The sequence below is a fragment of the Oryctolagus cuniculus genome, chromosome 11 (genome assembly GCF_964237555.1).
Source record: "Oryctolagus cuniculus chromosome 11, mOryCun1.1, whole genome shotgun sequence".
In the NCBI taxonomy this organism is placed as follows: domain Eukaryota; kingdom Metazoa; phylum Chordata; class Mammalia; order Lagomorpha; family Leporidae; genus Oryctolagus; species Oryctolagus cuniculus.
Window position 1 is genome coordinate 25,278,927 of NC_091442.1, and position 25,778 is coordinate 25,304,704.

The 25,778-nt window shown below is 65.2% G+C and overlaps 1 protein-coding gene across 1 annotated transcript in view; it reads left to right on the forward strand.

Annotated features, from left to right (window-relative positions):
• The first annotated feature begins 3,012 nt into the window (after positions 1-3,012).
• The window catches only part of NOL4L (nucleolar protein 4 like), a 116,128-nt gene continuing 93,362 nt past the window's right edge, over positions 3,013-25,778 (forward strand). Inside the window, exon 1 of the mRNA XM_002710921.4 lies at positions 3,013-3,466. Coding sequence (XP_002710967.2) covers positions 3,146-3,466 — 321 coding nt within the window. The 5' untranslated portion in view covers positions 3,013-3,145. The remainder of the gene's footprint in view (positions 3,467-25,778) is intronic.

Consider the following 25,778-nt stretch of genomic DNA (forward strand, 5'->3'; position numbering starts at 1 on the left):
TCGCCCACGGTCCACTGGCCCAGTGCTTTCCCTGTGGTCTTCCAGGCTCCTGCCTTCCAACGTCTCCCCATGAGCTTCAGCGGAACCACACTGGCCTCCTTCCAGCTTCTGGAAAATACCAGTCTCTCTCCCACCTCGGGGCTTTTGCTCTGGCCTCTCTGCTCAGAACTGAGCGTGGCTGGCTCACGGCACCTGCCAGTAAAGTCACCGCTCAAATGCTACCTCGGAGGGGTCTTCCCTGAGCCCCCCGAGAAAAGCAGACTCTTGTGCGTTCCTGGTGGTCGGTCCCAGCTCCCTCATCCCATCCCAGCCCGTCCTCCCGGCTGTCACGAACGACAGTTGCTTTGTTCTGTGGCTGTCTCCCCCACCCACACACTGGGGAGCTCCGAAAGGACAGGGACTTCTGGACTTCATGACTGAACCCCAGCACCTGCTGCATAAGGGCCGCTCGATGCCAGTTTGTTGAATGAATGAAAGATTCAAGTATCAGTGACGCTTGTCTCCTTCCTTGAATACTTTGCAGCCCCTGTGCAGAAGACAGTATTTATTGTGTACCTGTTATCTGCCACTGTCACGTGTATCGTCCCACTAAGTCTTCATAACCATCCCATCGCACCCAATACACAGGCGGTGGAGTTGGGATCCTGCGGCCATCCGAGGCTGCCCAGCTAAGGGCGGGTCATTCAGCCAGGAGGCAGCCAAGTGGGCGGTGCCTGAGAGTGCGAAGAAGGGCGTGGCAGCCGGCGGCCGGGATGCATCAGGAGTCTGAATCTAGGCGTGCTATACCTTCTGCCATGCCAGAACGCAGCCCAAGGTTCACAACCAGATCTGAGGTTCCGAGAGCGAGGCAAAGACGCAGGCAGGAGGTACATCTTAGGACTGGGCTCGCACGGGGACCCCAACTCCTAGGGAAGAGGGCAGGCTAACTCAGAGTCACCGCTGGCATCACTGCGCCGGGGCTCCTCTGCTGGAGGGACCAGTGTCGCAGTGCCCGGGAGGCACCTCGGGGCTCTGTCACGTGCCACGCACTTGGGAGGAAAACTCCAGGCCAAGCTGGGCGTGGGCTCCCCAACCCTGAGGCAGGTCCTGCATCCCTGAGGCTGGTGGTCTCTGGGTGGGGGGTGCCTTCCCCTCTCTGAACCCCTGTGGTCATCTCTTAAAAATGGGCATGCCAGCACAGATCCAAAAAGAGCTCCTGGGGAGATAAAGAGGAGAAATGACTGTGGAGTTGTTGGTGTATATAAAGTAACATGGAAATGTAAATTATCTAAAAATAATCTCCTATGTGAAATGCAGAGAGAGGTTGGGACTTGGAAGACCTCTTGGGTTCCTTGAGCATTTACTGGCACCTACTGTGTGCCGGGTGCTGTGCTATGGCTCTGACACACAGGGATGAGTCAGGGATGGGCCGGAGCACCTGGCTACCGGGGAGGGAGCCAGGGAGATGCGGATCAGGGGGCTCCCTCCCAGCAGGGAGCTGGGAGAAGACTGTGAGCAAGGAGGTAGCCGGAGCCAGACAGACCTGAACTGAAACCCACTCCTTCCTCCATGACCTTGAGCAGGTCAGATCACCACCCCACTCAGGCCTCCATCTGTAAAAGTGGGCTGTGCCCTGTGCCTTCCAGAGCTGCCACACAGTAGGTCCCAGGTTGGGGGATGCTGGGAAAAGGAGTAGCAGAAAATGGTGCCCCCTCCCCCCCTGGACAGAATCTGGGCCTCAGGCCTTGGGCAGTGACTTGCCTGCAGGAGTGGCCTGAGGACAGGGGCTGGGGTGGACCCCAGGGGACAGCAGAGAGAAGCATAGCATTTCCTCCTGACCTGTTAAAAAAGGAGGGCAGAAATCCTGGGCAGTTGGCCTGTGCCTGCGATTTTATTAAGAGGGAGGGAGCTAGCCCCAAGCAAGGTCAGATCTGGGGGGTGGGGGCTGAGTTTACTCAGCAGGAGACTCTGGGCCAAGGAACACCTGGTCTTCGAGGGTCCCGGGCCAGGCTCGTGGGCCTGCTGAGCACTGTCTCAGGTGGGATTGCCTGGGCAAGGCCGCTGGCCAGCGCGCTGACTTCCCCGAGGTCCACAGTGGCCCTAGAGCAGTGGGGCGGGGCAGAAGCGGCGCCGGCCAAACTTTGGGGAATTGGAGGTGAGGCAAAAGCAGAGGAAGCAGGGACTGGGGTTTGGGGTTTCCCAGGGGGAACACGCTCTTCTGGCGCCAGGCTCCTGAGGGAAGGCAGGCCAGTCGCGCCAGGGAGGGAGGAGAGCCTGCCCCAGGCGGCCCGGGCCGGGCTAAGTCGGGCGGGGAGGCAGGGACGCGGGTGGCTGGGCCGGGGTCTGTGCCCGACTCCCCGCGGGACCGCCGGGTCCGGGCGGAGCGCAGCCGGCGAGGCTCCAGCCGGCCTCGCCAGATGGAACGCGGTCCCTGGGCTGGGCACTGCGCGCCTGCGGCTCCTGCCCTCCTGGCGGCTGCGGGTGCGGCGGCCCCTGCGCCCCCAGGGGCGGGCCGGGCGGGGGCTGGGCCCGGCGGGCGGGCGCGGGAGGGAGGGGGGCGGGCGGCGGCGAAGGCTGCGCCGCTCTAACAGGTGGGATCCCGCGGCGTGGTGGAGGCGGGCGAGGGAGGAGGAGGAGGAGGAGAAGGAGGAGGAGGAGGAGGAGGAGGAAGAGCAGCGGCAGCGGGAGCTGAGCAGGAGCAGGACGAGCCGCGAGAGCTGACAGCCACCGCCGCCGCCCGCGCCCAGGCTCGGTCTCGCTCCCCGCGCCCGGGGCCGCTCCCCGCCTCCCGCCTCCCCCGGCCGCCCGCGGGGCGGCCCGCCCCCTCTGCACCTCCGGGCCCGGAGCTGCCTCCATCGCTCCTGCATCCCGGCCGGGGGGAGGAGGAGGCGGAGCAGGAGGCGAGCCGGAGCCGCCGCCGCCAACGCCGCCGCCGCCACCACCGCCGCCGCCGCCGCCGCCGCCCGAGCAGGACAGAGCGCGCCGCAGCCCCGCGCGTCCGGCCGCCGCCCGCGCCCATCCAGCAGCCGCGTCGGAGCCACACCGCGGGACAGCCCCGGCCGCGGTGCGCCCCGGCCCGACCCAGCCCAGCCCAGCCCGGCCCGGCCCCAGCACCGGGCGGCCCGGTGGCCGGCCCGCCCCCGAGGGCGCCGGGCGCGGCGGGAGGATGCCGAAGCCGACGCTGCTGCTGCGCGGGGGCTGGGAGCGCGAGCGCAGCCCCGGGGACTCGGAGCTGGGCCGCCAGTTCCGGGACTGGTGCCTGCGCACCTACGGCGACTCGGCCAAAACCAAGACGGTGACACGCAGCAAATACCAGCGGATCGCCGAGGTCCTGCAGGGCGGCGGCGGGACCGGCGCGGGCAGCGGCCCCGCGGCCGGCGAGAAAGGCAAGTTCCAGTTCTGGGTGCGCTCCAAGGGCTTCCGCCTGGGCAGCGGCCGGGAACCCAAGATGGGCCAAGTGGTGTATGTGCCGGTCAAGACGGGCTCGGTGAGTGCGCGCGCGGCGGCCGCGGGCCAGTCCCGCGGCGGGTTCCGGGCGGGCGGGGGCGCGCCGGGGGGTGTGGGTGTGTGTGTCTGAACGTGTGTCCCGCACACCGTCCGTGTGTCGGGCCCGCCCGAGGCGCACGCGTCCCTGCGCGTCCGCCCTGCCCGGGCCGCCTGGGCAGCGCTCCGGCTCGGGGCGTCCCTGCCCCCCTCTGCGCCGCTGCCCGGGCCGTGGCCGCGCCGGGCGGGCTGTCCCGGGCTGCTCACCCCGGCATGTTCCGTCCTCCCGTCCCCTCCCCCCGCCAGCAGGCGGCTGCTCCGGAGCCCGAGCCTCTCCCCCCGCCCGCCCCAGGGCTGCCTGTCCCGGGCGCCTCGCGCTCCCGCCCCCGGGCCGGCTGGGCGGTGTGTGCGTGTGTGTGTGTGTGTGTCTGTGTGTGTGTGTATGTGTGTGGAGGGTGGTGCCGCGGGAGGTGGAGGCCGGGGCCGCCGCGGGACGGGGAGCAGGGGAGGGGACCGGTCCGGGCACTGTCGCCCCGACCCCACCCGGGGTAAGCCCGGGGAGGGGCGGCCTGAGCCGCAGCCTGGCGCAGGAGCAGCCTCCCGCGGGTGGGTGGGGCGCCCCCTCCGCGCCCCGGGCCCCTAGCTTCCCCCTCCCCGGGATGGGGGCGGCCTGACCTACCCATCCCCTCCCCTCCCCTCCCCCGTCCCCGGGGCCGGCCGGGTCCGGGCGGGGTGGCGCGGGGGAGGGGGCGGGGAACCGCAGCCGCCGAGCGGGAGGAGGCCGGCGGCCGGGCGGGGGCGTCCCCTCCGGCCCGGGGCGCCCTGGAGAGGGCGTGCGGCGCGGGCCCCGCGGCTTCCCCGCCGGGACCTCATTGTTCTGCAGAGGGTGGGGGCTGGGGGGGGCGGCCGCTCCCGGGGCGCTGCTGAGCTTTGAACTTTCCGGGGCCGAGACCCTCGGTTGATGCGTCCCGCCCCCGGCCCGGCCGGGCCACGCTCGCCTCCCTCCCCGCCCCCAGCTCCCTCCCCGGCCTCGCCCGGCCCGAGCGCGAGAGCGGGGCCGCCCCGCGCCGGCCTCCCTCCCGCCCTCGCTCCCCCGCTCCCCCCTCCGCGCTCCTCCCCCGTCCGGCGCGCCCGCCCCACGCTCAGCCCTGTCCCCGGCCGGAGCGGGCTCTTCACACACAATTGATTCGGTCGTTACGAAAAGTGCACTTGTCCCCTCCCCCTCCCCCTCCGGCGGCCGCCCGGGCCGGGCCCGCGGGGCGAGGGGGCCGCGAGGGAGGGAGGCAGGAGCCGACGAGCGGGTCTGAAGCGCCTCCCCCCGCGCCCAGGGGACGGGGCTGCAGGCCGCGGGGAGCGGGGAGCCGCGAGCGCCGAGGGCGGGCGGCCCATCTGCGAGGAGCGCTGATAACCGCGCCGCTGCCGCTGCGGCCGCCAGCAGCCCATCTGCGCCGCTGCCGCCTCCGGCGGGACCGGGAGCCGGGGGCCGGGCCGAGGGGCGCGCCGGGACCGGGTTCCCGGAGGGGGCGGCTGGGGCAGCGCCCCTGCGGGCGCGAGTCATGGACCCCCTCAGTCTACATCAGTGCCCTGCAGGAAAACCCAGGGAGCCGGGGTCATTGTCCCCTCCCTGTCTGGTCCGGGACCCCTCCCCCAGCCCAAATCAGTGCCCGTTTTCCGTGAGGATCCCATGGGTCACTACCCAGCCTGGGCTGGTCCTTGCCACCCTGCCAGCTCTGTAGCCGCCTTGGTTCTCCTCCCCATGTGGCCGGTACCCAGGTCACTGACTCTCCCTGTGATTGGCTGAGTCCCTGCCCCCTTCCTGGGGTCAGTGCCTTCCACCTTCAGTGCTTCCCAGGTCGTGGCTGGCCCCCCACCCCCATCCTGGTCATCCCTCCCCAAGGTGCTGTAGGCCTGGCCTAACCTTAGCACGAGGCAGGAGCCCCGAGCCCCACACCCCGGAATGGGACCGGCCACTGCCAGGCGCCCAGACCTGGCCTCTGGCTCCCTGGCTCCCAGTGGGGGTGGACCTCTCCACTGGGTTGTAGGCACAGAAGATACTCCCTCCACCCTCTTATCCACATAGCTGTTAGGGCCGGGCACCCTTCCCCCTACCCAGGCCACAGGCAGAACTGGGTGCAAGGCTTGGGCTCCAGGTCCTGCCAGCCCAGCTGGTGGCTTCACATCCTTTGTGGCCTGTGCTGGCCTCCCCTGCCCTCCCTGGCAGCAGGGGCCCCGCAAGCCTCTACCCGGGCACTCAGACCCATAACAAACCCTCCCCAAGGGACCACCTGCCTGGGAGGCAGAGGAAAGGGACCCAGGCCTCCCAGCCCAGCCCTCCAGGAGGAAGACCAACAGCAGACTCGTGTCCACACCTCCGCTCCCGACAGTCCACCCCTCGCCCCGTCTGCCTGCCCCCTGGCCTGCTGGTCCCCAGGGAGCCCCTTAGTTACCTGCACCCGCCCAGCCGACTGGAGCCAGCTGCTGGAGGTGCCCCAGTCCTGCCGCCCCAGCTCCAAGTGCCTTCCTGGGACTTATTATTGTTGTATTTCCATTTTCCTTCCTACTGATTTAAGAGGAGCAAATCCTGCTGGGAATTCTGGGGCAGCCATGGCCTCTTCCTGGGAGGGGCCGAACAGGACCTTCTATGAAAGGTGCAAAGGACATCCCCTGCCTTCACTCACTCACACACACACACGCACACACACATGCACGCACACACAGGTGCACACATGCAATTAAAGTTGTCATTGCTGCTGGTGTCAGTTGAGAGAGATCCCGTAGTGTTGTCCTGGGTGGGTTTGATGAAGGTCATTGGGCCATACACCTTTGTCCTAGGCGTTTGTTTAGTGTGTGCAGCCCTGCTGGGGGGCACTAGGCTGTTGGGCTGGGGGGGACGCTGTGCCTGCTGCCTGGGCGCCCAGCTGGCAGGGGAAATGGCTTGTGGGGGGTGTGTGACACAGAAGCCCACAGAGGCGCCTGGGAGAGCAGGCGGGCGGAACACTCTCTGGGAGGATGTGGGAGTTGGCTCCGCCAGCGGCAGCACGGAGGGCCCCCTAATGTCCTCGGTCCCGCAAATGGCCAAGGCGTGTTGCTCCCAGGCGGCCCCCACCCTGGGCCCCTTTGCTCCCCCCGCGGCCATATGCGGTGCTGCGGTCGGGGCCCTTGCCTAGCCCCGGCCGGCCGCGGGTCGATGATCTGACACCACTTGTCCTGTCCCATCTGGCCCCGGAGCTTTCCTGGGTGTGTGTGACAAAGGCTTAATCTGTCCGGACGGGCCCAGGGCGGCGAGGAGGGCGAAGGGAATTGCACTCTGCTGGGGCCTCCCGCAGCTGGGGCCCCGGTGGGGGAGGGGCGGGGGGCGTGGGCCAGCGTCGCAGCGGTCTGCAGCACAGCACGCAGGTTGTCACAGGAAGTAGAAGGTGGAGGCCCAGGGAGCAGGGCGGAGTCCGCCACAGGCAGCGGTGCTCGTGGGGATAAGATCTTTTTATGACCAGAGCCAGCTGGGCCTCCCGGCTGGGCAGAGCCTGCTGAGGACCTCTCATTTCTCCAGTTCGGCCTGCTCCGGCCACTCGGTGCTGCCTGGGAGGCCACGCCCTCCAGTTCTGTCCCGCGTCAGCCCTGCCCACCTCTCCCCTTGGTTGGAGGGCCACAGGTGACAGCTGGGGCTGGGCCCTTATCCAGAGAGCCTCACGGCTCCTTAGAGGCAGGTGTTCTTAGCCCAACCATACCATCTTGCAGGTGGGAAAACTGAGGCGGAGAGCGAGGGAGAGCGAGCGGTGGCAAAGTTTCCATTGGTCAGGAGCCAGGGCTGGATGGCGGATCCCTGGGCTCCATGGTCCGCCAGGAGCCCCACCATCAGCGTGCAGTCCCCAGCGGGAGGCACTGCACTCCCCACCTCCCTCAGCAACAGGGGGCTTGTGCTGGTGGCCGAGCCGGACCCCAGGTGTTCCCCCGGCCAAAGTGACTAATGGGGGTCTTTTCCGGGGTTGCACGCGGTGCTCATTTGGTGGAGAGCATTTTCACAGACTTGAGTCCCCGTCCCCAGAGCTTTTACGTAAACCTTTGGCACCTGCGGCCCCCGGGCTGGGCGGGAAATGGCCTCTGACTTCGCGCGGCGCAATATTTGCTGTGACCTTTGGTTGAATACCTCGGTACTTCCTGGTTTTCTCCAGATGGCCACCCCAGTGACCGTTTCTGAGTCACCTACTGTGTGCCTGGCTCTGGAATTCTCGACGGCAACCCAGAGGTCAGGGCTGCGATGGGTGCCATCCTACAGATGCATAAACCGAGGCTCCGTGAAGTGTAGGAACGCTGCTTAGGATAGGTTCTGAGCCGGGTGCCGCTGCGTGGGCACCTCCCTCTGACCCCGCAGTGTTGTGGTACCTGATCCCCCCAGGTCCTTCATGACCGGCTTTCAGCCCATTACATTCTAGTCTGAATTAGTTTAGCAGAGTCCCTCTGGTCAAGATGTCTGCAATCACAGGCTGGTGGGGTAGGGTGGGGAGCAGGGGGAGGTCTCTGTTGGCCTGGGCCCTGGCTGGCCGCTTTGGAGAGAAGGTTGACAGCAGTGTCTGGCACCAGTCCCACTGGGATCTGTCTTGCGTAGCAGAAGCGGCCTTTTTGTGAATTGAATCTCTGTGATTTGGGGGACGTGGGCTTCGGGGCTCTGGAGGCCCGCACGGTGGAGCCAGGGTGGCGCTGGAGGGCCAGCTCTGCCTTCCCAGGCCCTGGGTCAGTCTCTGCTGGGCAGTGCGGACAGCATCACGCTTTCTCCTCGGGTGCCCCTGGCGTGAGAATCCTCTCCTTTAGGGTCCCTAGAGGCTGCCTTTCCATCTCTTGGGCATGTAGAAGTCCAGGGGACCCATCTGGGAGAACTATGGGGGGGATCTGTCTAGGAGCAAAGGTCACGGGCCTCAGGGCCTGGCTTCTCCAGGCCAGCCCTTACCTTGGGGGCTGTGCTGTGCTCCTGAGCAAGGGCTGTGCACGTGCATGTAGGGGGTGGGCATCTGCACCTGTGCTGCCTGGGAACGCTCCTGCGCTCGGGTGTGCTGGGGCAGGGTGTGTGTGTGCACAGGTGGAGGGAGACTGCCAGCGTCTGTGTCCGCGGGTGTGACTGTGCACAAGTGAGTGAGGGCCTGGCTGGCGGCGCCCGGCTCCCAGGGATGTCCTTTCTGCCTCACGTCCCTGGCCAAGGGGACCGCCTGTCTTCTCCAAGTCTCCACTTCCTCGTCTGGAAAATGGGCTCCCAAGCTCCACCTCTTAGTAAACTGTCACTGAAGATGCTGGCTAAGCAACGTTTCAAGGTCGCCCTGCTAACGGGCAGGGAAGCCAGGCCTGGGGGCTCCTGGGGGCGAGGTCTTCTGAGCCCACCTGACACAGGGCAGGCGAAGGACCTGTGCTTTGGGGCCTCAACCCTGGGTTCAAATCCCAGCTCCATCCTTCTATCAATTTGGCCTCGATTTAAAAAAAAATTATTTATTTATTTATTTGAAAGGCAGAGTTACAGAGAGGCAGAGGCAGGGAGAGATGAGAGAGAGGTCTTCCATTCGCTGGTTCACTCCCCAGATGGCTGCAACAGTCAGAGCGGTGCCGATCAGAAGCCAGGAGCCAGGAGCTTCTTCCCAGTCTCCCTTTCGGGTGCAAGGGCCCAAGGACTTTCCCAGGCCATAGCAGAGAGCTGGGTCAGAAGTGGAACAGTCGGGATTCGAACCGGTGCAGATGCCGGCACAGCAAGTGGTGGCTTTACCTGCTACGCCACAGCGCCGGCCCTTCCTTGATTTTTTCATCAATAACGTGGAACTGATTATCGTCCCCCTCTCATAGACTGATGGGGAAGTTGATGCTTTAATGCTTGTAGAGCCCTCAAAATGGGTGCCCAGTGGCTAAAACGCAACTTGGGATGCCCGTGTCCCATATCAAGGTACCCAGGTTCAAGTCCTGGCTCTGCTTCCAATTCCAGCTTCCTGCTAACATATACCCTGGGAGGCAGCAGGTGAAGACTCAAATAGTTGGGTCCCTGCTGCCCAAGTAGGCGACCTGGCTGTTCCTTCTGCGGAGTGAACCAGTGGCTGGAAAATCTCTCTCTCTCTCTCTCTCTCTCTGCCTTTCAAATAAAGAAAGAAAAGAGAGCCCCCTCCCCCCGATGTAGCAAGTCTTAGGAAACGCTCGCTGCTATATGACCTTGCTGAGTCTCGTTTTGCTCATCCAGTAAATGGGGATGGTGATGAAAGACATCGCGGGCAGTGAGGGTGAAGCACCCGGCCAAGACCGGCCGCCGAGCAGGCAGGCCGCAGCGATGACGTCACCAGAGGTTGCGTCTGCGTGTCCAGCACCACCAGGGCCGGGGAAATGTTGCGTGAATTGACCAGCAAAGTCTAGGTGAGGACGCGGGTGTGGACGAGCCCCTGGAGCTGGGAACTTGAGGCCCAGGGGTCTTGCTGCTTGGAGTGGTGCCCTGGGCTTCCGTGTCCCTAGGAGTTCCCCGGGGAAGGCTCCCGCGCTCCCTGGTGCCTCTGGATCCCCCCAGTGCCACAGGCGCCAGACCCAGAGGTGAAGGAAGGGTGCTGGGCTTGGCCCAGGCCTGGCAGGCACCCTCAGACTGACGGGACGGACGAGCCTGCATCTTACCCTCGCCGCCCCGACGCCCTGGCAGGGAAGCCGGGTTCCTGGGCTCTAAGGGAGAGCGCTGTGCCGCTGGTGGCGCGATGACCACCCCCCTCCTCGGGTGGGCATCTGAGTGAGCCTCGCAGTCTTTCAAGATTCTGGGAGATGGCCGAGAACCTGGGGCCGGAGAGGCCAGAGGTCCTCCCCAAGGCCCACGGTGAGCAGCCAGTGCAAGGTTCCCGGCCGCTGCCCCTCAGAGCCCTGGATCACCGCCCAGCCCAGGCGCCCGGTGCCCCTCACCTGAGCGCACCCCACAGAAGCCTGCCTGAGCTCGAGGCAGCCCTCCTGCCTGCCCACACCTGGCCTGGTGGGAGTCAGACGCCACCCCTCCCCCTCCCAGCCCAGCGGTGGCAGACGGGCCAGTCCTCTCTCCCACCGGGTCTGCGCATCCTCTTGGCCACCCAGGGACATGGGCTGCTCCCCTGCAGATGGGGAAACTCGGGCAGAGTGGAGGGAGCTCGCTTCGGGTCTCGTGAGCTCCAGAGCTGCCCGTGAACCACGGCTGCTTCCGACGCCTGGTCGTGCAGGCATGCGTTTTGCCCCCTCATTCATCCCCTCCCGGACCCCACAGCCCAGCAGTCCCGGACCCCACAGCCCGGCAGCCGCATCCCGCACCTCCCTCGGGCCGCACCTGCCCGTCCTTCCTGCCTCCTTTCTCTTTCTTCCTCTCCCTCCCCATCCAGCCCATTTGCAAATCTTGATGGTTCTCCCTTCAAAATACATCTCTGGGCGGGCGTCTGACTTAGCTGCTGCCGGGGACACCTGCGTAGCATATGGGAGTGCTTGGCTGGAGTCCCGGCTCCGTCCCCAGTCCCAGCACCCCCTCTTGTGCACCCTGATGGCAGCAGGTGATGGCCGTGCTTCTATCCCTGCCACCCACATGGGAGACCTGGGTTGAGTTCTTGGCTCCTGGCTTTGGTCTGGCCCAGCCCTGGGAGAAGGTGGATGGGGACTGATGTGTATTTCTCTGCCTTTCAAATAAAAATAAAAATAAAAAAACAAATCTCAAATTCTCCAACTTCTCACCACATGCAGGCTGGCCCCTACCTAGAGGGACGTCAGCCTCCCCGCCCCCACCCCCCGCCCCGGGCTCCCGGCAAACCCTTCTTTTCCCAAACAGCCAGAGGATGCTTTGTAAAGGAAAAGCAAATTCTCTCCCTGCTGTGCTCAGAACCCGCCAAGACCTTGTCTCACGGGAGCCGAAGTCTTCCTATAGCCCACAGAGCTCAGCATCGTCTGACCCTGGCTATCTGCTGCCCCCTCCCCGCCCATGCCTACCCCGGCTCCCCACCCCCCATCCTGTTCAGTCTCAGCCACTTTGGCTTTGCAGAACAGTCCTACCCCAGGGCCCTTGCACTGGCTGTTCCTCTCGCTGGGATGCCCCTTCCCAGATAGCTGCATGGCTAGCTCCCTCTTGAGTGTCACCTCCTCTGAGAAGCCCTCTCTGACCACCCAGGCAGGAGCACCTTGGGTCCCGAGGGCCCTCTCTCCCCACGGCTCTCTTTTCTACTTAATTTTTCCTTTCAAGCCCTTATTGGTCCCTGACGTGATATATATTTCACGAGTTGAAATGTTTAGGATCTGTCTCCCCCTGAGGCTGTGAGCTTTGCCAGGGTAGCCGCGTCTGTTTTGTTCGCTGCTGTATCCCAAGGGCCCCTGCCCCCCAGGGGCTCCCCACCAGCAAGGAGGTGGGCAGATGCCGGGTGTAAGAACCAGCTGTCCAATTCTGCTCTGAGGGCCCCGGCCGCCGCCTGGCACACAGCCGTCCCACCCGAGGTCGGCCACGAGGTCTTGGGGCTGTGAGGTCTTGGGGCGTCGACCTTGGAGGCCAGGGTGAATTTTCCTGCGTGAGCAGAGCACAGACTTCCAGGGTGCCGGCGTCTGGGCAGTAGCAAAGAGGTGGCCTGGGTGGGGCAGGTGCAGAGTAGAGCCACTGGGGGGCCAGAGAGGAAAGTTCTGGAAGCCACCTGGGAACCAATGCCTCGCCGTGCAGGACACAAGTGGCAGGCGGGTGGGGGCGTGAGGACAGGGGATGAGGGCGGGCTCTGGCCCGAGAGGACCCTTGCCCTGGAGTGGGGACCAGCGGCTCAGCTGGGGTTGTGAACTGGGATGAGGGCTCCAAGGCAGGGGCTGGGGGCTCTGAACCCGCGAAGCTGGTAGCAGGTGGCCATGGGAGGCCGAGGGGGAGGCCTGGTGACTCGGGCCTGGCGGGGCCGGCTGGGGAGTCCTCGGGCTCATGGGTCCTCCCGCCGGGCCGGGGCCGAGGCAGGCTCCGGGGAGGCCTGCGCTGGCCTGCATGACTCATCGTTTTCTCGGCTTCCCCGGGCTGGGGAGATGTGCGAGGAGACACCGGGGCCTTCCTGCAGCCGGCCGGGCGCTCACTGCACACCAGCCCAAGGGGAGACGCATGCCCGAGCCTCAGCCCTGTCCCGGGACGTCCCGTGGGGTGTCTCAAGGAGCCGCTGACTTCCACGCATTGTACGGCCTGCAACCACCCTGAGCGGTTTTGCTATGACCCCATTCTGCAGGTTAGCAAACCAAGGCACAGCTCCTGCCGGGCCCCCAGGCAGAGAGCCACGGGGACCTGCAGTCTGCTCATTTGAAAAGTGGGCCCCGCGCTGCTGGGGATGCTGGAGGGGAGCGCAGGGGAAGGGCTTCCGCGCCTGCATCGTCATGGTCTCGGGCACGGTGGACGGGGTGGACGGGGCTGCGGGGCAGCCACAGCTGCGGGTGGAGCCCAGCCCTGCCACCAGCCATGAACTTCTGGGCAAATGGCTCGCCTGCTCTGATCCCTTGACCCCTTGTATATGAGCGACATGAAACCCAGCCTGCCAAGCAGGTCACACATAGGAGCTGCTGCTCCGGCCATGAGGGTCCCCAGTAAGACCCTTCCCCAGGGTGGTGGAGAGTCCGGGCGGGGACACTGCGTGGGGAGTCCTGGAGGCTGGGACGGGAGGTGGGTCTGGAAGCCAGGGCTGGGTTTGGGATCTGTCGTCTACTGCTGTGCAGGCTTGGACAAGTCGCCTCCCCTCTCCGAACGCTAGTTTCCCAGTCTGTAAGATGGGCTCATGACAGCTGTGAGGTCAGTGACACGGCCTCTCCCTACCAGATGGGGTGGGAGCCTCTGTGCTGGGCATGGCCATCGTCACCAGGGAAAGGGAGCTCCCGGCGGGAGGGTGAGCGGATCGGTCACCCTGGAGTCTGCGGGGCGGCCACCCGCCGCAGCGCCCGGACCGGCCTGGGGTTTGAATTGCGCTCTGCTGCCTCGGAATGAGTCACTGCCCTCTCTGAGCCACAGTTGCCACATCTGTAAAATGGGTCCAGTGCCTGCTTCACAGGATTGCTGTGGGAGGTGGAGAGGGACTCCGGGTCCAGTGCCCAGCATGAGAAACAGGAGCTGTTCCCTGCTTACACCTGTGCTGTGGCCAGAAAGTCGGGCGGGGCCGAGGGACCCTGGAGCAGAGTTGCAGAGGGAGAAGAGGATGAAGCAGGAGTGTGGCAGGGGGAGCGGGGCGGAGGGCTTCTAGGAGGAGGCGGTGGTCAGCTGGGGCTGCCTCCAGGACTGGCGGCTTCTCACCCCACATCTGCATGAGAGAAGGCCTTGGTGGAGAGCAGAGGGGGGGCCCAGCCAGAGGAGCTGGGAGGCAGGGGCCACAGGTCCCGTTGGGCCATCAGAGGAGAGCAGCCCGCTGTGGGGCTGGGGGCAGCCACGCTCCCAGGGGCTCTGGATTCAGATCCTGCTCGCCTGCCAGCTGTGCAGCCTTGGCCACTCTGACCGATGAGCCTCCATTGCCACACCTAAAACCCAGAGACAGCGTCGTCAGCTACCATTTTAGCACTGTGGGGACGATTTGGGACACATAGAGCACTCAGGCCCTGCCTGCCACAGGGTGACCACAGTCACGGTCAGACACCGCTCAGCAGGCCCTGTGCCCAGCGCACTAACGGGCAGGACCCGTGAGGCCCTCCAATGGAGCAGCGAGGATTCCTCCTGCGGATGCAACTGTCGAGGCTCAGAGAGGTTAGGCCACACGCCCGAGGCCACACAGCCGGGAGGAGGCCCAGCAGGCACTAGAGCGCGTGTGGTGAGAGGTGTGTCCTCGGCTGCCCAGTTCCCAATGCTCTTGCCAGCAAGGCTTCCATCCTGGGCCACGTGGGCTTGGCCGGTGGCTCTCCCCAGGGTGGAGGATGAGTGTGAGTGTGGCCGGCCGAGGGTGCCATCCGTGGGGCGTGCTGCTTGGGCACAAGTGGGGCTCCTGGGAGGGGCGACCTTCAGGGGTCACCGAGGGGTTCGTGGAGCCCCCTGGGCTGCTGCTGCACACCCACCGGCAGGGGCCCATGCCAGCCCCTGGGTAGGGTCTTCACGGGGAGGCGTGGTGCGAGAGGAGGCGGGTGGCCTGTGGTGAGGTCAGGGCACTGAAGGCATGCCTACGAGACTGAGGGTCCAGGAAGGACGCCTGGGAGGAGCCGGGGAGGGAGGAAGGGGGTGAAGGCTGCTTGGCGGGGGATCTGGATCCTGGGCTTCCAAGGCCGCCCCACAGCGGTCCCCGGGGCAGAAGGAGCCGGGGCCGCCTTGCTGCGAACCCGGGACACACCACGTCCCTGCTATGTGCCCCGGGCTCTGTTCCTCCGCCTAAGAAGTGGGTGTCTGCTCGGGTTCTGTCGCGAGAGCTGAGAGGGTCTGGAGGCTGGCAGAGTGCGGGCAGTGGCGGAGCAGGCATGGGGCGCGCGTGCTGTCCTTGGTGCTGCCGCCCCCACGGTTGTCACGGTGTTCCGTGCAGGTGCAGTGGGCACGCGGTTTGAGCGCCCGGCTCCCCAGGAAGTTCTTGGCGCTCAGGGTGCGTGGTTTCTGCAGAGCTGAGGGGTCAGCCTGAGGCCCACGCCGAGGACCCTGGTGCCGGGGGGCCTAGCCGCGGTCTTCCTCTGCCGCCCCCTGGCCCTCCCGTCTTTGCGAAGGTGCCCGAGCCCAAGCCTGGGCTCCTTGTGACGAAGCTGGCAGCAGGGCTGCTGCGGGGGCCGAGGTGGTCCTCGGGAGGGACAGAGGCCTGGGCTTGGGCCCCGGCGGCCCCAGCAGGGTCCCAGGGGTGCTGGGAATGATGCTGCCGTGAGTGAGATTCCACTGTGGGGGGCTTTCAGGTGCAGCTGAGAACGCAGCCCTGGGCTTGACTTTGGGCTGTGCTGCTTCGTAGCTGGGTGACCTTGTAGAAATGAAGGAGCCTCCTCGGGCCTCAGTTTCCTCCTCTGGCCTCAGTTTCCTCCTCTGTGGAATGGGTGCAGCCATGGAACGGGCTGTGCAGGGTTGCGGTGTGCAGGCCTGGCAATCGGCAGGGTTCTGATGGCTTTGAGGAACTCAGACTGAAGTGAGAAGCCACCGGCTCCAGGCCCCGCCCATGTGCTGATGGGTCCTGTCTATCCACCCACACAGGTTTCCTGAGCACCTACTATGTGCCAGGAGCTGTGCTCCGTGCTGCCCCACTGCTGATAGACAGGGCGCACTTGATCTCCGGCCTCCCAGAGCTAGGCGCCGCCCGGCTGGGGGTCAGGGCAACCTGGGGCGTGGCGGGCAGCCCCGTCCTTGTGCCCAGTGGGCTGGGCTCCAGGGGCCGCTTCTGCCTGGAGGCCCCAAAGCCAGCCCTTCCGCCCTGCCCAGCTTCTCAGAGTCCCTATACAGGGGGCCTCCTCCCCTGCCCCCACTGCCGGTTCTGTCACCTCCTCCCCAGCAGTAGCCCTCAGGGGCCTTCCTCCGGCTTCCTCCCTCTCCCCACTGTGGCCAGATGCTGTGTTAAAGCTGTAGCTGCGACCACAACTCCTCTGCTCAAAACCCTCCCACCCCCCCATCGCTCTCTGAGCCTTGTGGCCCCGCTCCGGCCCCTGCTCTCTGTCCTTGGCCACACAGGCTTCTTGGCTGCTCCCCTGGACCTCACTGGGCTCGGCTGAAAGGCCACCTCCTCAGGGAGGCCCTCCCTGACTGCATTTTCAAGGCGTCCTTTGTCACTGTGGCTCTCGAGCCCCTCACCTAGCTCTGGAGCCTTATCGACATCTGGCAGATGTGTGTGTGTGTCCCCCCGGGGCTCCTTGGTAACAGGGATATTTGCTGTCACAGTCACTGCCGTGCATGGGTTAGATACAAGTCTTAGAGCCCTTCCTTGTGCCTCAGTTTCCTCCTCTGCAAGATGCGGAGCAGAGCCTTGGTGGGGCCGTGGGGTTGACGTGAGGCCGCTGCCCAGCTCCAGTGCCATTCTGTCCTCGGGAGAGCTGTGTGACCCCTCGGCCCCCAGCCCTGCCGCCAGCAGCACTTCTGGTCCTGGACAGACCGGGAGGCTGGCCGCAGCCGGGGCGCTGGGAGCCCCATGCAGAGGTGCGTGGGCCTGGCCTTGTCCCTGCTGGGAAGCCCGGGCGGAGAGGGGACCACGCGGAGAGGGGACCGCGGCTGCGGGCAGCAGGGAGAGGAGCCGCCGGCAGGGACGCCCGAGGCGGTGGGAGCCAGTGAGTGCCACGGAGCAACAGGCCCCGGGGCTGCTTCTGGTCCTGCGTGCGCAGGGCTGAGACTGGAGTCGGGCCGCGGAGGTTCTGGGGCACCGCGAATGCCCCAGGTGGGAGCAGGACCCACAGGAACGCGGAGGCCACGGCTGGGGCACCGGGGAGCGGCTCTGAGTCTCTCTCCTCCTCCTCCTCCTCACTTCAGCTGCCCTGTTTTCCGAAAAGCCTGCTTCATCGTGCGTGCAGCCGCTCACAGGGACAGGGCCTCCTGGGCGCCGTGGTGAGCCCCCTGTGGGACCCGTCCCCTGGCACAGGTCAGGACACACTGCAGACGCCAAAGGCTATGTGGTAGTATGGTGGTGGTGATGGTGGTGGTGGTGATGTGGTGATGATGGCAATGATGGTGGTGGTGGTGGTGGTGAGGTTGGTGATGATGGCGATGATGGTGGTGGTGGTGATGTTGGTGATGGTGGCAATGATGGTGGTGGTGATGGTGGTGATGGCGAGGGAAGTGGTGATGGTGGTGGCGGCAATGGTGGCAGTGGTGGTGACAATGGTGCTGGTGATGAAGGCAGTCATGGTGGTGGTGGTGACAGTGAGGATGGTGGTGGCAGTGGTGGTGATGATGGCAACGATGGTGGTGGTGGTAGTGATGATGATGATGGTGATGGCCTTGGTGGCAGTGACGGGGCGATGGGGATGTAATGCTGCTGGGTTACTGATGGTGGTGATGACAGTGTGTCCACTCGGGTTTACTGAACACTCCCCAGGTGCCAGTCTTCCCAGTGCTTCCTGTGTGTTTGCTCACTGGCTCCTGCAACAACCCTTCGAGGCACTGAGATCTTTTGTGACTTGCCCAAGGCCCCCTGTGAGCAAACAGTGGCCCCTGGATATGACCTTGGCTTGGGTGACCAGCAGCTGTTGCATTGTGGCCACCTGCCACTTCCAGCAAGCAGCTCCCTCCCTCGGTCATGGGCCGCGTCCTGAGTCTGGCTTCGCCCTGGCAGCCTTGGGTAAACGGTGCCCTCATCTATGCCCCGTGCACCTTGACTGTGACAGCAATGAGCCATCTTCCGTGGAAGCCTCAGGGGAGGCCAGGCCTGGCCCCTCCCCATGGCGGCTGAGGTCGGCAGGGTGAGATCCCATCCCCTCAATCAAGAGGCAAAAGAGAAAAGATTCTATTCTTAGCCCCGCCTCTGGGATCTGGGCTGGGGAGCGGGGCGGGCAGGAGGCCAGTGTCTCCCAGGAGGACCAGCTGTGCGTATCCCCCTTGCTGGGCCCCCTCAGGCCCCAGTGAGGGGGATGCTCCCCCATCCAGACCCCCTGGGAGAGGAGGGAGTCAGGGACCCAGGCTCTGCACCTCCGGGTGTAACAAACCCAAACCCTGCGGAGAGGGGAGAGCCGGAGAGCCGTCGGGGGCTGGGGAGAAGGCGGGGACGTGCTGCGGCCAGGGCCTGTGGCTGTCTCTCTCTGGGCTTCGGTTTTATTGATCTGTCCCAGTATGTGCTGAGCACCTGCTCGGAGGTGGGCTGCTCGATCCAGAGGCAGGAAACCCCTGCCGGTGCAGTGCTGGCCGGTGGCTGGGGTGTGGTCGACACCGTGCCCGAGCCAGGGAGGCACCCGGGTCAGATGCTGGCAAAGGCTGCATGGGGGACCTAGAGTGCTGTGGCCTGGAACAGGTGTAGGGAGGCTGCAGGAGGCGGCACTGGGGCGGAGCCCTGGGGGAGGTGTGGAGCCAGCTGCGCCTGGATGGGGGCGTGGGGGAGGGGGCGCCTGGGGCTGGCGCTGCGCTGTGTCCCCAGCTCCCGCCCCTTGTATTTGGGGTTTGGAGACTAAAAGACCACATTTTCTGAGCTGGTCCCAGGGAGCTGCCAGCCTGGGGGGCGGGGGCAGCTGGGCCAGGGGCCTTGCTGCCGGCTGCTTCTCCCTGCAGAATGTGTTTGGAGATGCCCAGGAGCTCAGATGCGAGAACCTCAGTGTCCTGACTCCTCGCCCTGTGCTGCTCGGCTGCTGCTCTGAGGGCCCTGGATTCGAATCCCGACCCCGGCACTTTCTGGCTGTGGGTCATAGGCGAATCGTCCCGAGTTTCACTGTCCTCATCTGCGACGTGGGGGCAGGATGCGTGCAGGTGAGGACCGCGCAGGACTCGCAGTGACCCCTCCAGGGGGAAGCCCCTGCAGGAGGCCCCTGTGAGCCCGCCCAGCCTCAGGCCTGGCTTGGTGCAGCCTGGGACGACTTTCGGTTGTCACATCACGTGCGTCTTCTAAGGACAACATGGGGGGTGGGGCAAGAGATGGTAGCCCCACCCAACTTCCAGCGGCGGTAAACTGAGGCTTGAGGAGCATGAATGACTTAAGGCAGGGCTGATGCAAGGCGAGTGGAGACTGTCCAGCATCCACCCTCTGCCATGAGTGTGCGAGTGCACACGCGTGTGCACATACACACACACAGACCACACGCCGACAGCCACTCTCAGGGTCGTGGTGTTGCGTAGCCTGGCGGCTCACGAGGTTCTGGAAGGTGTGGCCTGGTGGCTCACAAGGCCTGTCCTTAGGGTGTTAAAGGCCCCGAGCATGGGGAAGCTCAGGGCCCAGGCCGGCGAGAAGAGGAAGAGGTACACATGTGACTGTGCGTTTGGCCTGTTTGTCCATCCGGTGTCTGCTCCCGCCGGGCGGGGGGGCTTGGGTGTCCAGACTGTCCTCCCCGCAGCCCGTGCCCCGTCCCCTGGGCCCCGTCCCTGTCTGCTTCTCCAAGCTTTAGAGACCAGCATGCTGAGGTCTCCAGAGGCCCCCGGCTTGCCTGGTCCTGGCCCCAGGAGCCAATAGCAGCTCAGATGGGGGCTGGCCGGGGGCTCCGTGCAGCGGGCGCCTCCTCCCCTCTGGCCCTCCTGGCCTCTGCGCCCTAGACTGCAGCCTCCCCCGCCGGTCTCTGCCCCCTGTTGCTGCAATCCCAGCCCCCATCCCATGGAGCTCCCAGCCCCAGTTCCGGCCCACCCTAGCTCCGCCTTCCGTAGGGCACCAGCTCACTGGCCCGTCTGCAGAGAGCAGGGGCCACAGCTTGTCCAGCCTTGCTTGTCCAGGACAGCCTTTCCCCAGTGCCCACGCAGCACAGAGATGTTGCCACCCATTTTACAGATGAAGAAACTGAGGCACAGAGAGGGAGGACCGTGTTCTGGAGCACGCAGGACGTAAGAGGCAGAGCTGGGACTCCCAAGCCCACGCTCTCCAGTTCTGTAGCCATGTGCCCTCCGTTTCCTGAGCTGTGCGATGGGAGGTTGGGCACTCCGTTCAGACCACAGTGGGGCAGCCCTCAGGGGTGCCATGGGCTGAATTCTGGTCTTGGCTCCTTCGCTCCCTGGCCGACTGGCCTCAGGGGGTCACTTCATCTCTCCATGCCTCGATTTCCCCACCCGTCCACGGGGTCAGGAGCGATAGGCTGCCGTGAGGTCCAGGGACCAGCACAGAGTGCCCAGGGAACGGTGGGCTCCGGTGGGAGTCACTGGCTTCTGCATTGTGGACTCCATCTCCCCACAGAGCCCCGGGGGCGTCAGCACCAGCTTAAAGCTCTCTGTGCCGACCTGGGGCGGGGCCGGCAGCGCGGGCGTCTGTAGGTGTGTGGTGGGGCCTGCGCCGTGGCTGCTGAGTGGCAGGTGGTGCTGGAGGGGCAGCCGCCAGCCAGGGGCGCCTCTGTCCCCTTTGTCTCCTCTCGTGCAAATTAGCAATTACCTTTCCCGCTCCTGCTCCTGCAAACTCGGCCTTCCGGGGAGAAGCGCTCCGAAGCAGCCACCGAGCGAGCGAGCAGAAAGCCGCCCGGCTAATTAGTGGGTGGCCGCTGGGGATGGGCTCAGGGCCTCGTGGCCAGAATTGGGGCCACAGCTTCCTGGGGGCTGGTGCCAGCTCAGCATGGGACCCAGGCATCATGAGGTTTAGCTCTGAGCCCAGTGGCTTTTCAGCTGTGTGGTCTTAGATAAGTCACTTGGCCTCTCTGGGTGTTTCCTGTCTTGAACTTTGGGCGAGCCCCCATCAGCCAGGGTCCTGACTCCTCTTACCGCGATTACTCTCCCCGCTGCCCCTGCTGTGGGCCTGTGCTGGGGCCCCAGAGTGCCACACGGTGGCACCGGCCGCAGCAAAAGCCCGGCCCGGCCCCTAGCCCTTGGGCAAGAGTGGGCCTTACTCTCCAAGCCTGAGCCCCGTTTTGTTCCTCTGTAGAGTGGAACAATTGAGATACTGTGTGGCCGTGTGCCTGGCAAGGGGCCTGACCCAGAATCAGAATGCAATGACCGGGGGCTCCCTCTGCCCTGAGCCCCAGGATCACGCAGAGACTACAGCAGCAGGAAGAGCAGGTGGGGGGGGTGCACGGGAAAGGCTGCCGGAGGGGGAGGGGCCGAGCTGGCCTCTGCCGGACAGTGGGGTGCTGAGCAGTGGGGGGAGGGGCGCTGTGTGCAAGGGCCCTGAGGCACTGCAAGGAGGGTGCAAGGCAGGAAGAAGCTGTGGAGGATGAGGGAGGAGACCAGGTAGGCCCTATGGGCCCTGGGTGCCGGGCCAGGCTGCATTGTCCTCTCTAGCCTGTGGCTCCAGGGAGACGGCCTAGAGGTGTAGAACCTTGGTGGCTGGAGCATTGGAGCAGCCCCTGGTGGGGCCTGGGGGCCCCTGGGCTGGTAAGCCTTATGGCAGACCTCAGGGCTGACTCCCCAGGGGGCTAAGCAGAGGGCAGGCGACCCAGGCGGAGGGGCAGCCTGGAGAGCTGGGTCAGCGGGGCTGCATCACGCAGGCCTCCCGGGCCTGGCAGGTCAGCATGGATTTTCTCTGGGCACCGGGGAGCCAAGGAAGGTGTGAGGCGGGCAGCGTGGTGATTTTTGGGGTCAGTGTGCAGCCCTGCTGGTCTTCACTCTGGGAGGTTGTGACAGTGAAACCGGAAACCTGACAGGTGGAAGTCAACCTGACAGCTCAGGGCACCCCCCCCCGCAACACCCCCCCCCCCGCCTCTGACCCAGGAGCCACTGCCTGCCTCCCACGGTGCTTTGGGGTGAGACGGCAGGGGTCCCTGGGCTGCACACGCCCCAGCTCCAGCATGCGTGGAGAGGAAGGAGCAGAGCCGGGAGCTGAGCCCAGGCTGGTCTGGCCCCGGAGTCCTTGCTGTAGCCCCTCCACACCCCTGGCCCCAAGCTGGGCCCTGGCTGGGGCGTGACCCGGCTCCCAGCCAGCTCCCCGGGGTGGGGGGTAGTTAATCCCCTGGCAGGGCCCACCAGCCCGGAGCCAATTACAATTAGCGCCTGCCACGCTGCCACCAGCGGGGCTGCACACCTGTCCCCAGGCCCTGGGCCCCAGGCCTGGCCCTGCCCAGCCCCTTCAGGCACCCCCCCACCCCCGCCGCCACTCCTCCATCCCCGGAAGCTGATGCTGCCAGGGCCGCACCACGGAGAGAAGGCAGGCTTGTTTTCCAGCAGGGAAGCCGGGAGAAAGCGCAGCCAGGGAGGCAAGCGTCCCAGCGGCAGGATTTTCCAGGCCTTGCGAGCGCTGCCTCCCCCCCGCAGGCTCCCGGCTTCCCACCCTCCACCTGGGGCCGCGGAGCCCTGCAGTCCCCGGTGACGGTGACGGGGGCTGCTGGTGGCTTCGGCTGCAGTTTCTCACCTGCGTGCAGGGTCTGGCTCCCGCGAGAAAGGAGGCGGAGGGAAAAAGGTCCTTGAGATGGTGACAAAGGTCTGAGTGTGGGCCGCAGAGCAGCGGTTTCCAGGCAACTGCTCTACCCAGCTCCCCGCGGCGGCGGGCACATCCGTCATGCCGCCGCCGCCACTTGGCTGGCTCGGCGAGGGAGCTCGGGCCGCCCCGGCAGCCCAGGTGTGCGTCCTCGGGACCTGAGGGCTCGTCAGCAGGGGCTGTTAGAAACCATGGTGTCCCGATGGCTGCTGCCCGCCAGCCCCTGCCGGCTGCCTGGCCTTGAGCCTGGGACACGAACGGCAGTGCTCCAGTTCATTCGCCCGCCCGTCCAGTTTAGCGTGCAGACTCTGGGTGGCTTGTACCCCGCGCCACCACACACTCACTGTTTGTCCTTATGCACGTCGGTCTACCTGGCCAGGCCTCAGTTCCATCATCTGTGAAATGGACCGGGTAGTTCTAACCGTATAGGGCTGCTGCAAGGATTAGACACCTTAATACAGGCAGTGCCCCGGGCAGGTGCCTGACAGGTGTCACATGCCTGAGGAGTGGCAGTTGTTGCTGTTTTTATTGCGGATTGTTTGTAGAGACCGGCGTGGGCATGCCCGCCCTCCTTTTAACTGTGCGGTCTTAGGCGAGTCGCTCTGCCTCTCTGAGCCGCATCGCCTTTGGATGCAACTGAGGAGAACGCTCGGAGCTGCCTGGCCGCCTGGGCCTCGCTGAAGCCCATATGTCACGATGAGGATTAGCACCCGCTGTGCCAGGGTCCAGAACGGTCATTATTTAGCAGGCCTCGATCGGCGCCCACTGGGTGCCGGGGTAGGGGTGGGGGAGGAGTCAGCTGCCAGCCGCGCCCTCCCGGGCCCCTTGCCCTCCCCCACTGCTGCCCCCAATTAACCCGCCAGGGGCTCCCCCCGCGCCAGCCCTGGCCCTCGTCCTTGCCTCCACCTCCTTTGTGAAAGCAGCTTCCACGAGTGCCCCGGGGCCAGGGGAGGAGGGGAGGCGGCCACCGAGTGCCAGCGAGTGGGCATGCCGCCGCCCTTTGTCTGGGCCGCCCAGGCGGCCAGGGAGGCTCCAGCCCCCAGGGCAGGCCATGCCGCCCGCCTGCTGGCAGACGGGGGAGGCTGCGTGGGCGGCAGGGCCTGGGCAGGCCTGGGCTGGGCTGGCAGCCGTCCCCTGGGACAGCCTGGCCCACTTGGGCGAGGTGGGGGACCAAGTCTGGTAGCAGAGAAGGATCACGCGGCGGCTCCCTGAGGCCATCAGCTTAGGGGTGACCGAGTCCTCCGGGGCCCAGTACAAACCCATCCGTGCCTGCAACAGGCCCGGAGCAGTAGCCACCTCGGGACCCTCACAGAGGACCACAAAGTCCAGGCGCAGGGCCGGACAGCCTGGCTACAAATCCCTGAGCGTGTGTGCATGTGTGTGTGTGTGTATGTGTATGTGTGTGTAAAGGCAGAGCAGCAGAGGGAGGGAGGGAGAGCGAATCTTTCTTCTGCTGGCTCACTCTCCAGTTGGCCACAACAGCCAGGTCTGGGCCAGGCTGAAGCCAGGAGCTGGAACTCCATCCGGATCTCCCACGTGGGTGCAGGGGCCCCAGCACTTGGGCCACCTTCCGCTGCCTTCCCAGGTGCATTAGCAGCGCGCTGGACTTGAACTGATGCCCTGGTACGTGATGCCGTCATTATAAGCAGCAGCTCAATCCGCTGAGCTGTTCCAACACCGCCAGGCCGTCCCACCCCCACCGCCGCTTGACAGGGGCGGCCCAGACACCTCCCCCAGCCTGTGTGGACCCCCGTGTGTGGCGTACAGTCAGCAAAACTACAGCCCAGCTCAGGGGCTCCGCGCCCCGCCTGGAACAAAGCAGGCTCGCAGTGAGTGTGCGTGCTGCTGCTGCCGTTCTTGTCATCATCGACTGCCTCGAGGGAGGGCCGAATGGCTGCTGAGTCCCTACTGTGTGTTAGATCCCTTTCCTGGAGTGAATCCAACTCCAAAACCATCTACTGCACCTACTGTGTGCCAACGTCTGGGATGGGCCTGGGGGCATCCGGAGTGACGACCTAGGGCCTGGGGTGTCAGGGAGAGAAGGGGAAAGAAGGGCTAGATGAAGTCCTACTGTGTGCCGGGCTCGCTGCTGAGCGCCGGCCAGCCAGACAGGAGGGAAGTGGCCCCAGCCTTCAGGGTGGGGAAAGACACGGAAGTCCAGGTCCCCTGACTGTGGCCCAGGGTAATCGATGGGGCTACCAACCCATTTTATGAGTCAGGGAGGCTTCCTGGAGGAGACGGCCTGGAGTCTTGGCCACACTCATCCGTTCCCCTTTGGGATGGCTCCCTACGGTTGTGGTCTGGCCTGTGTACTCGTCTGAGGGCGGGGTTCTCGCTGCCAAGGCCGCGCACGCTCCTTCCCTTTGCAGTCAGCTGACCTCGGGACCCAGTGGTGCCCACCCTCCCTGCCCCCAGCCACTCTAGGGTCTGGCGGTGGTGGGCCGGCCTGCGGCTCCCTCTCTTGCCTCTGCAGTTGCTTCTCCACCCAGCAGCCAGAGCAATCTTCTGGAACATAAATCAGACAACATCAGCTCCTAGCCGAAAACCCTTCACTGGCTCCCCAGGGGCTCCTAGGACAAAGACCAGACTCCACACTGCAGCCTGCAGGGCCGGCCAGGCCCAGCCTCCACAGGCTGGGGAAGGGGCCGCGTCCAGGCCGGGGCCTCCACCTGCGCCTGCGGGGGTGACCTGGGTGCAGCTGGAACCCCCTGACTCTGGCTGCCGAGGGGCTGGGTGGTGCAGGGCCGGGGGGCAGCACCCAGTCTGTTTTCAGGTCTGTGCCTCAGTTTCTCCATCAGGAAAACAAGGAATCTGCCTGGGTGATGTCCCCAGAGGTCTTGTGAGAATGCTGGCGCACATGGGCTTTCGTGAGTCCAGCCATACCTTGCAGTTTCTGTGGTGGGATGTCCCACGGCCTCCTCCCCAGTTGGACTCAAAGAAGAGACCAGTAGATGAGGGTAGAACACCACGATGGCTTCCCCAGCACCCGTTATCCTGGGGAGAGCCCGAGGCCAATCGGAGACATGACCCCGCCCTGCTCGCCCTGCAATAGCCAAGTCCCCGTGTGGCCAGTTGTCAGCTGTGGGTGGCAGTGACCCAGGCGGTAACACGGAGGATCCCACGTGCCCTGTCACCCAGACTCAGGAGACTGGAGGCTTCCATCCCTCACTCGGAATCTAGATTCTGTTACTATTTTTAATTGCAAAATTGCAAAATGTAAAAGTTTAAGCAGATTTGGCATAGGGGCTGGCACAGTAGCGCAGCAGGGTAAGACGCCACCTGCGACACTGGTCCCCCATAGCAGAGCAAGGGTTCAAGTCCAAGCTGTCCTGCTTCCGATGCAGCTCCCTGCTGATGCGCCTGGGAAGGCAGTGTATGATGACCCAGGTGCTTGTGCCCCGCCAGCCACATGGGAGACCCAGAATGAGTTCCAGGCTCCTGGCTTTGGCCTGGCCCAACCTGGACTATTGTGGCCATTTA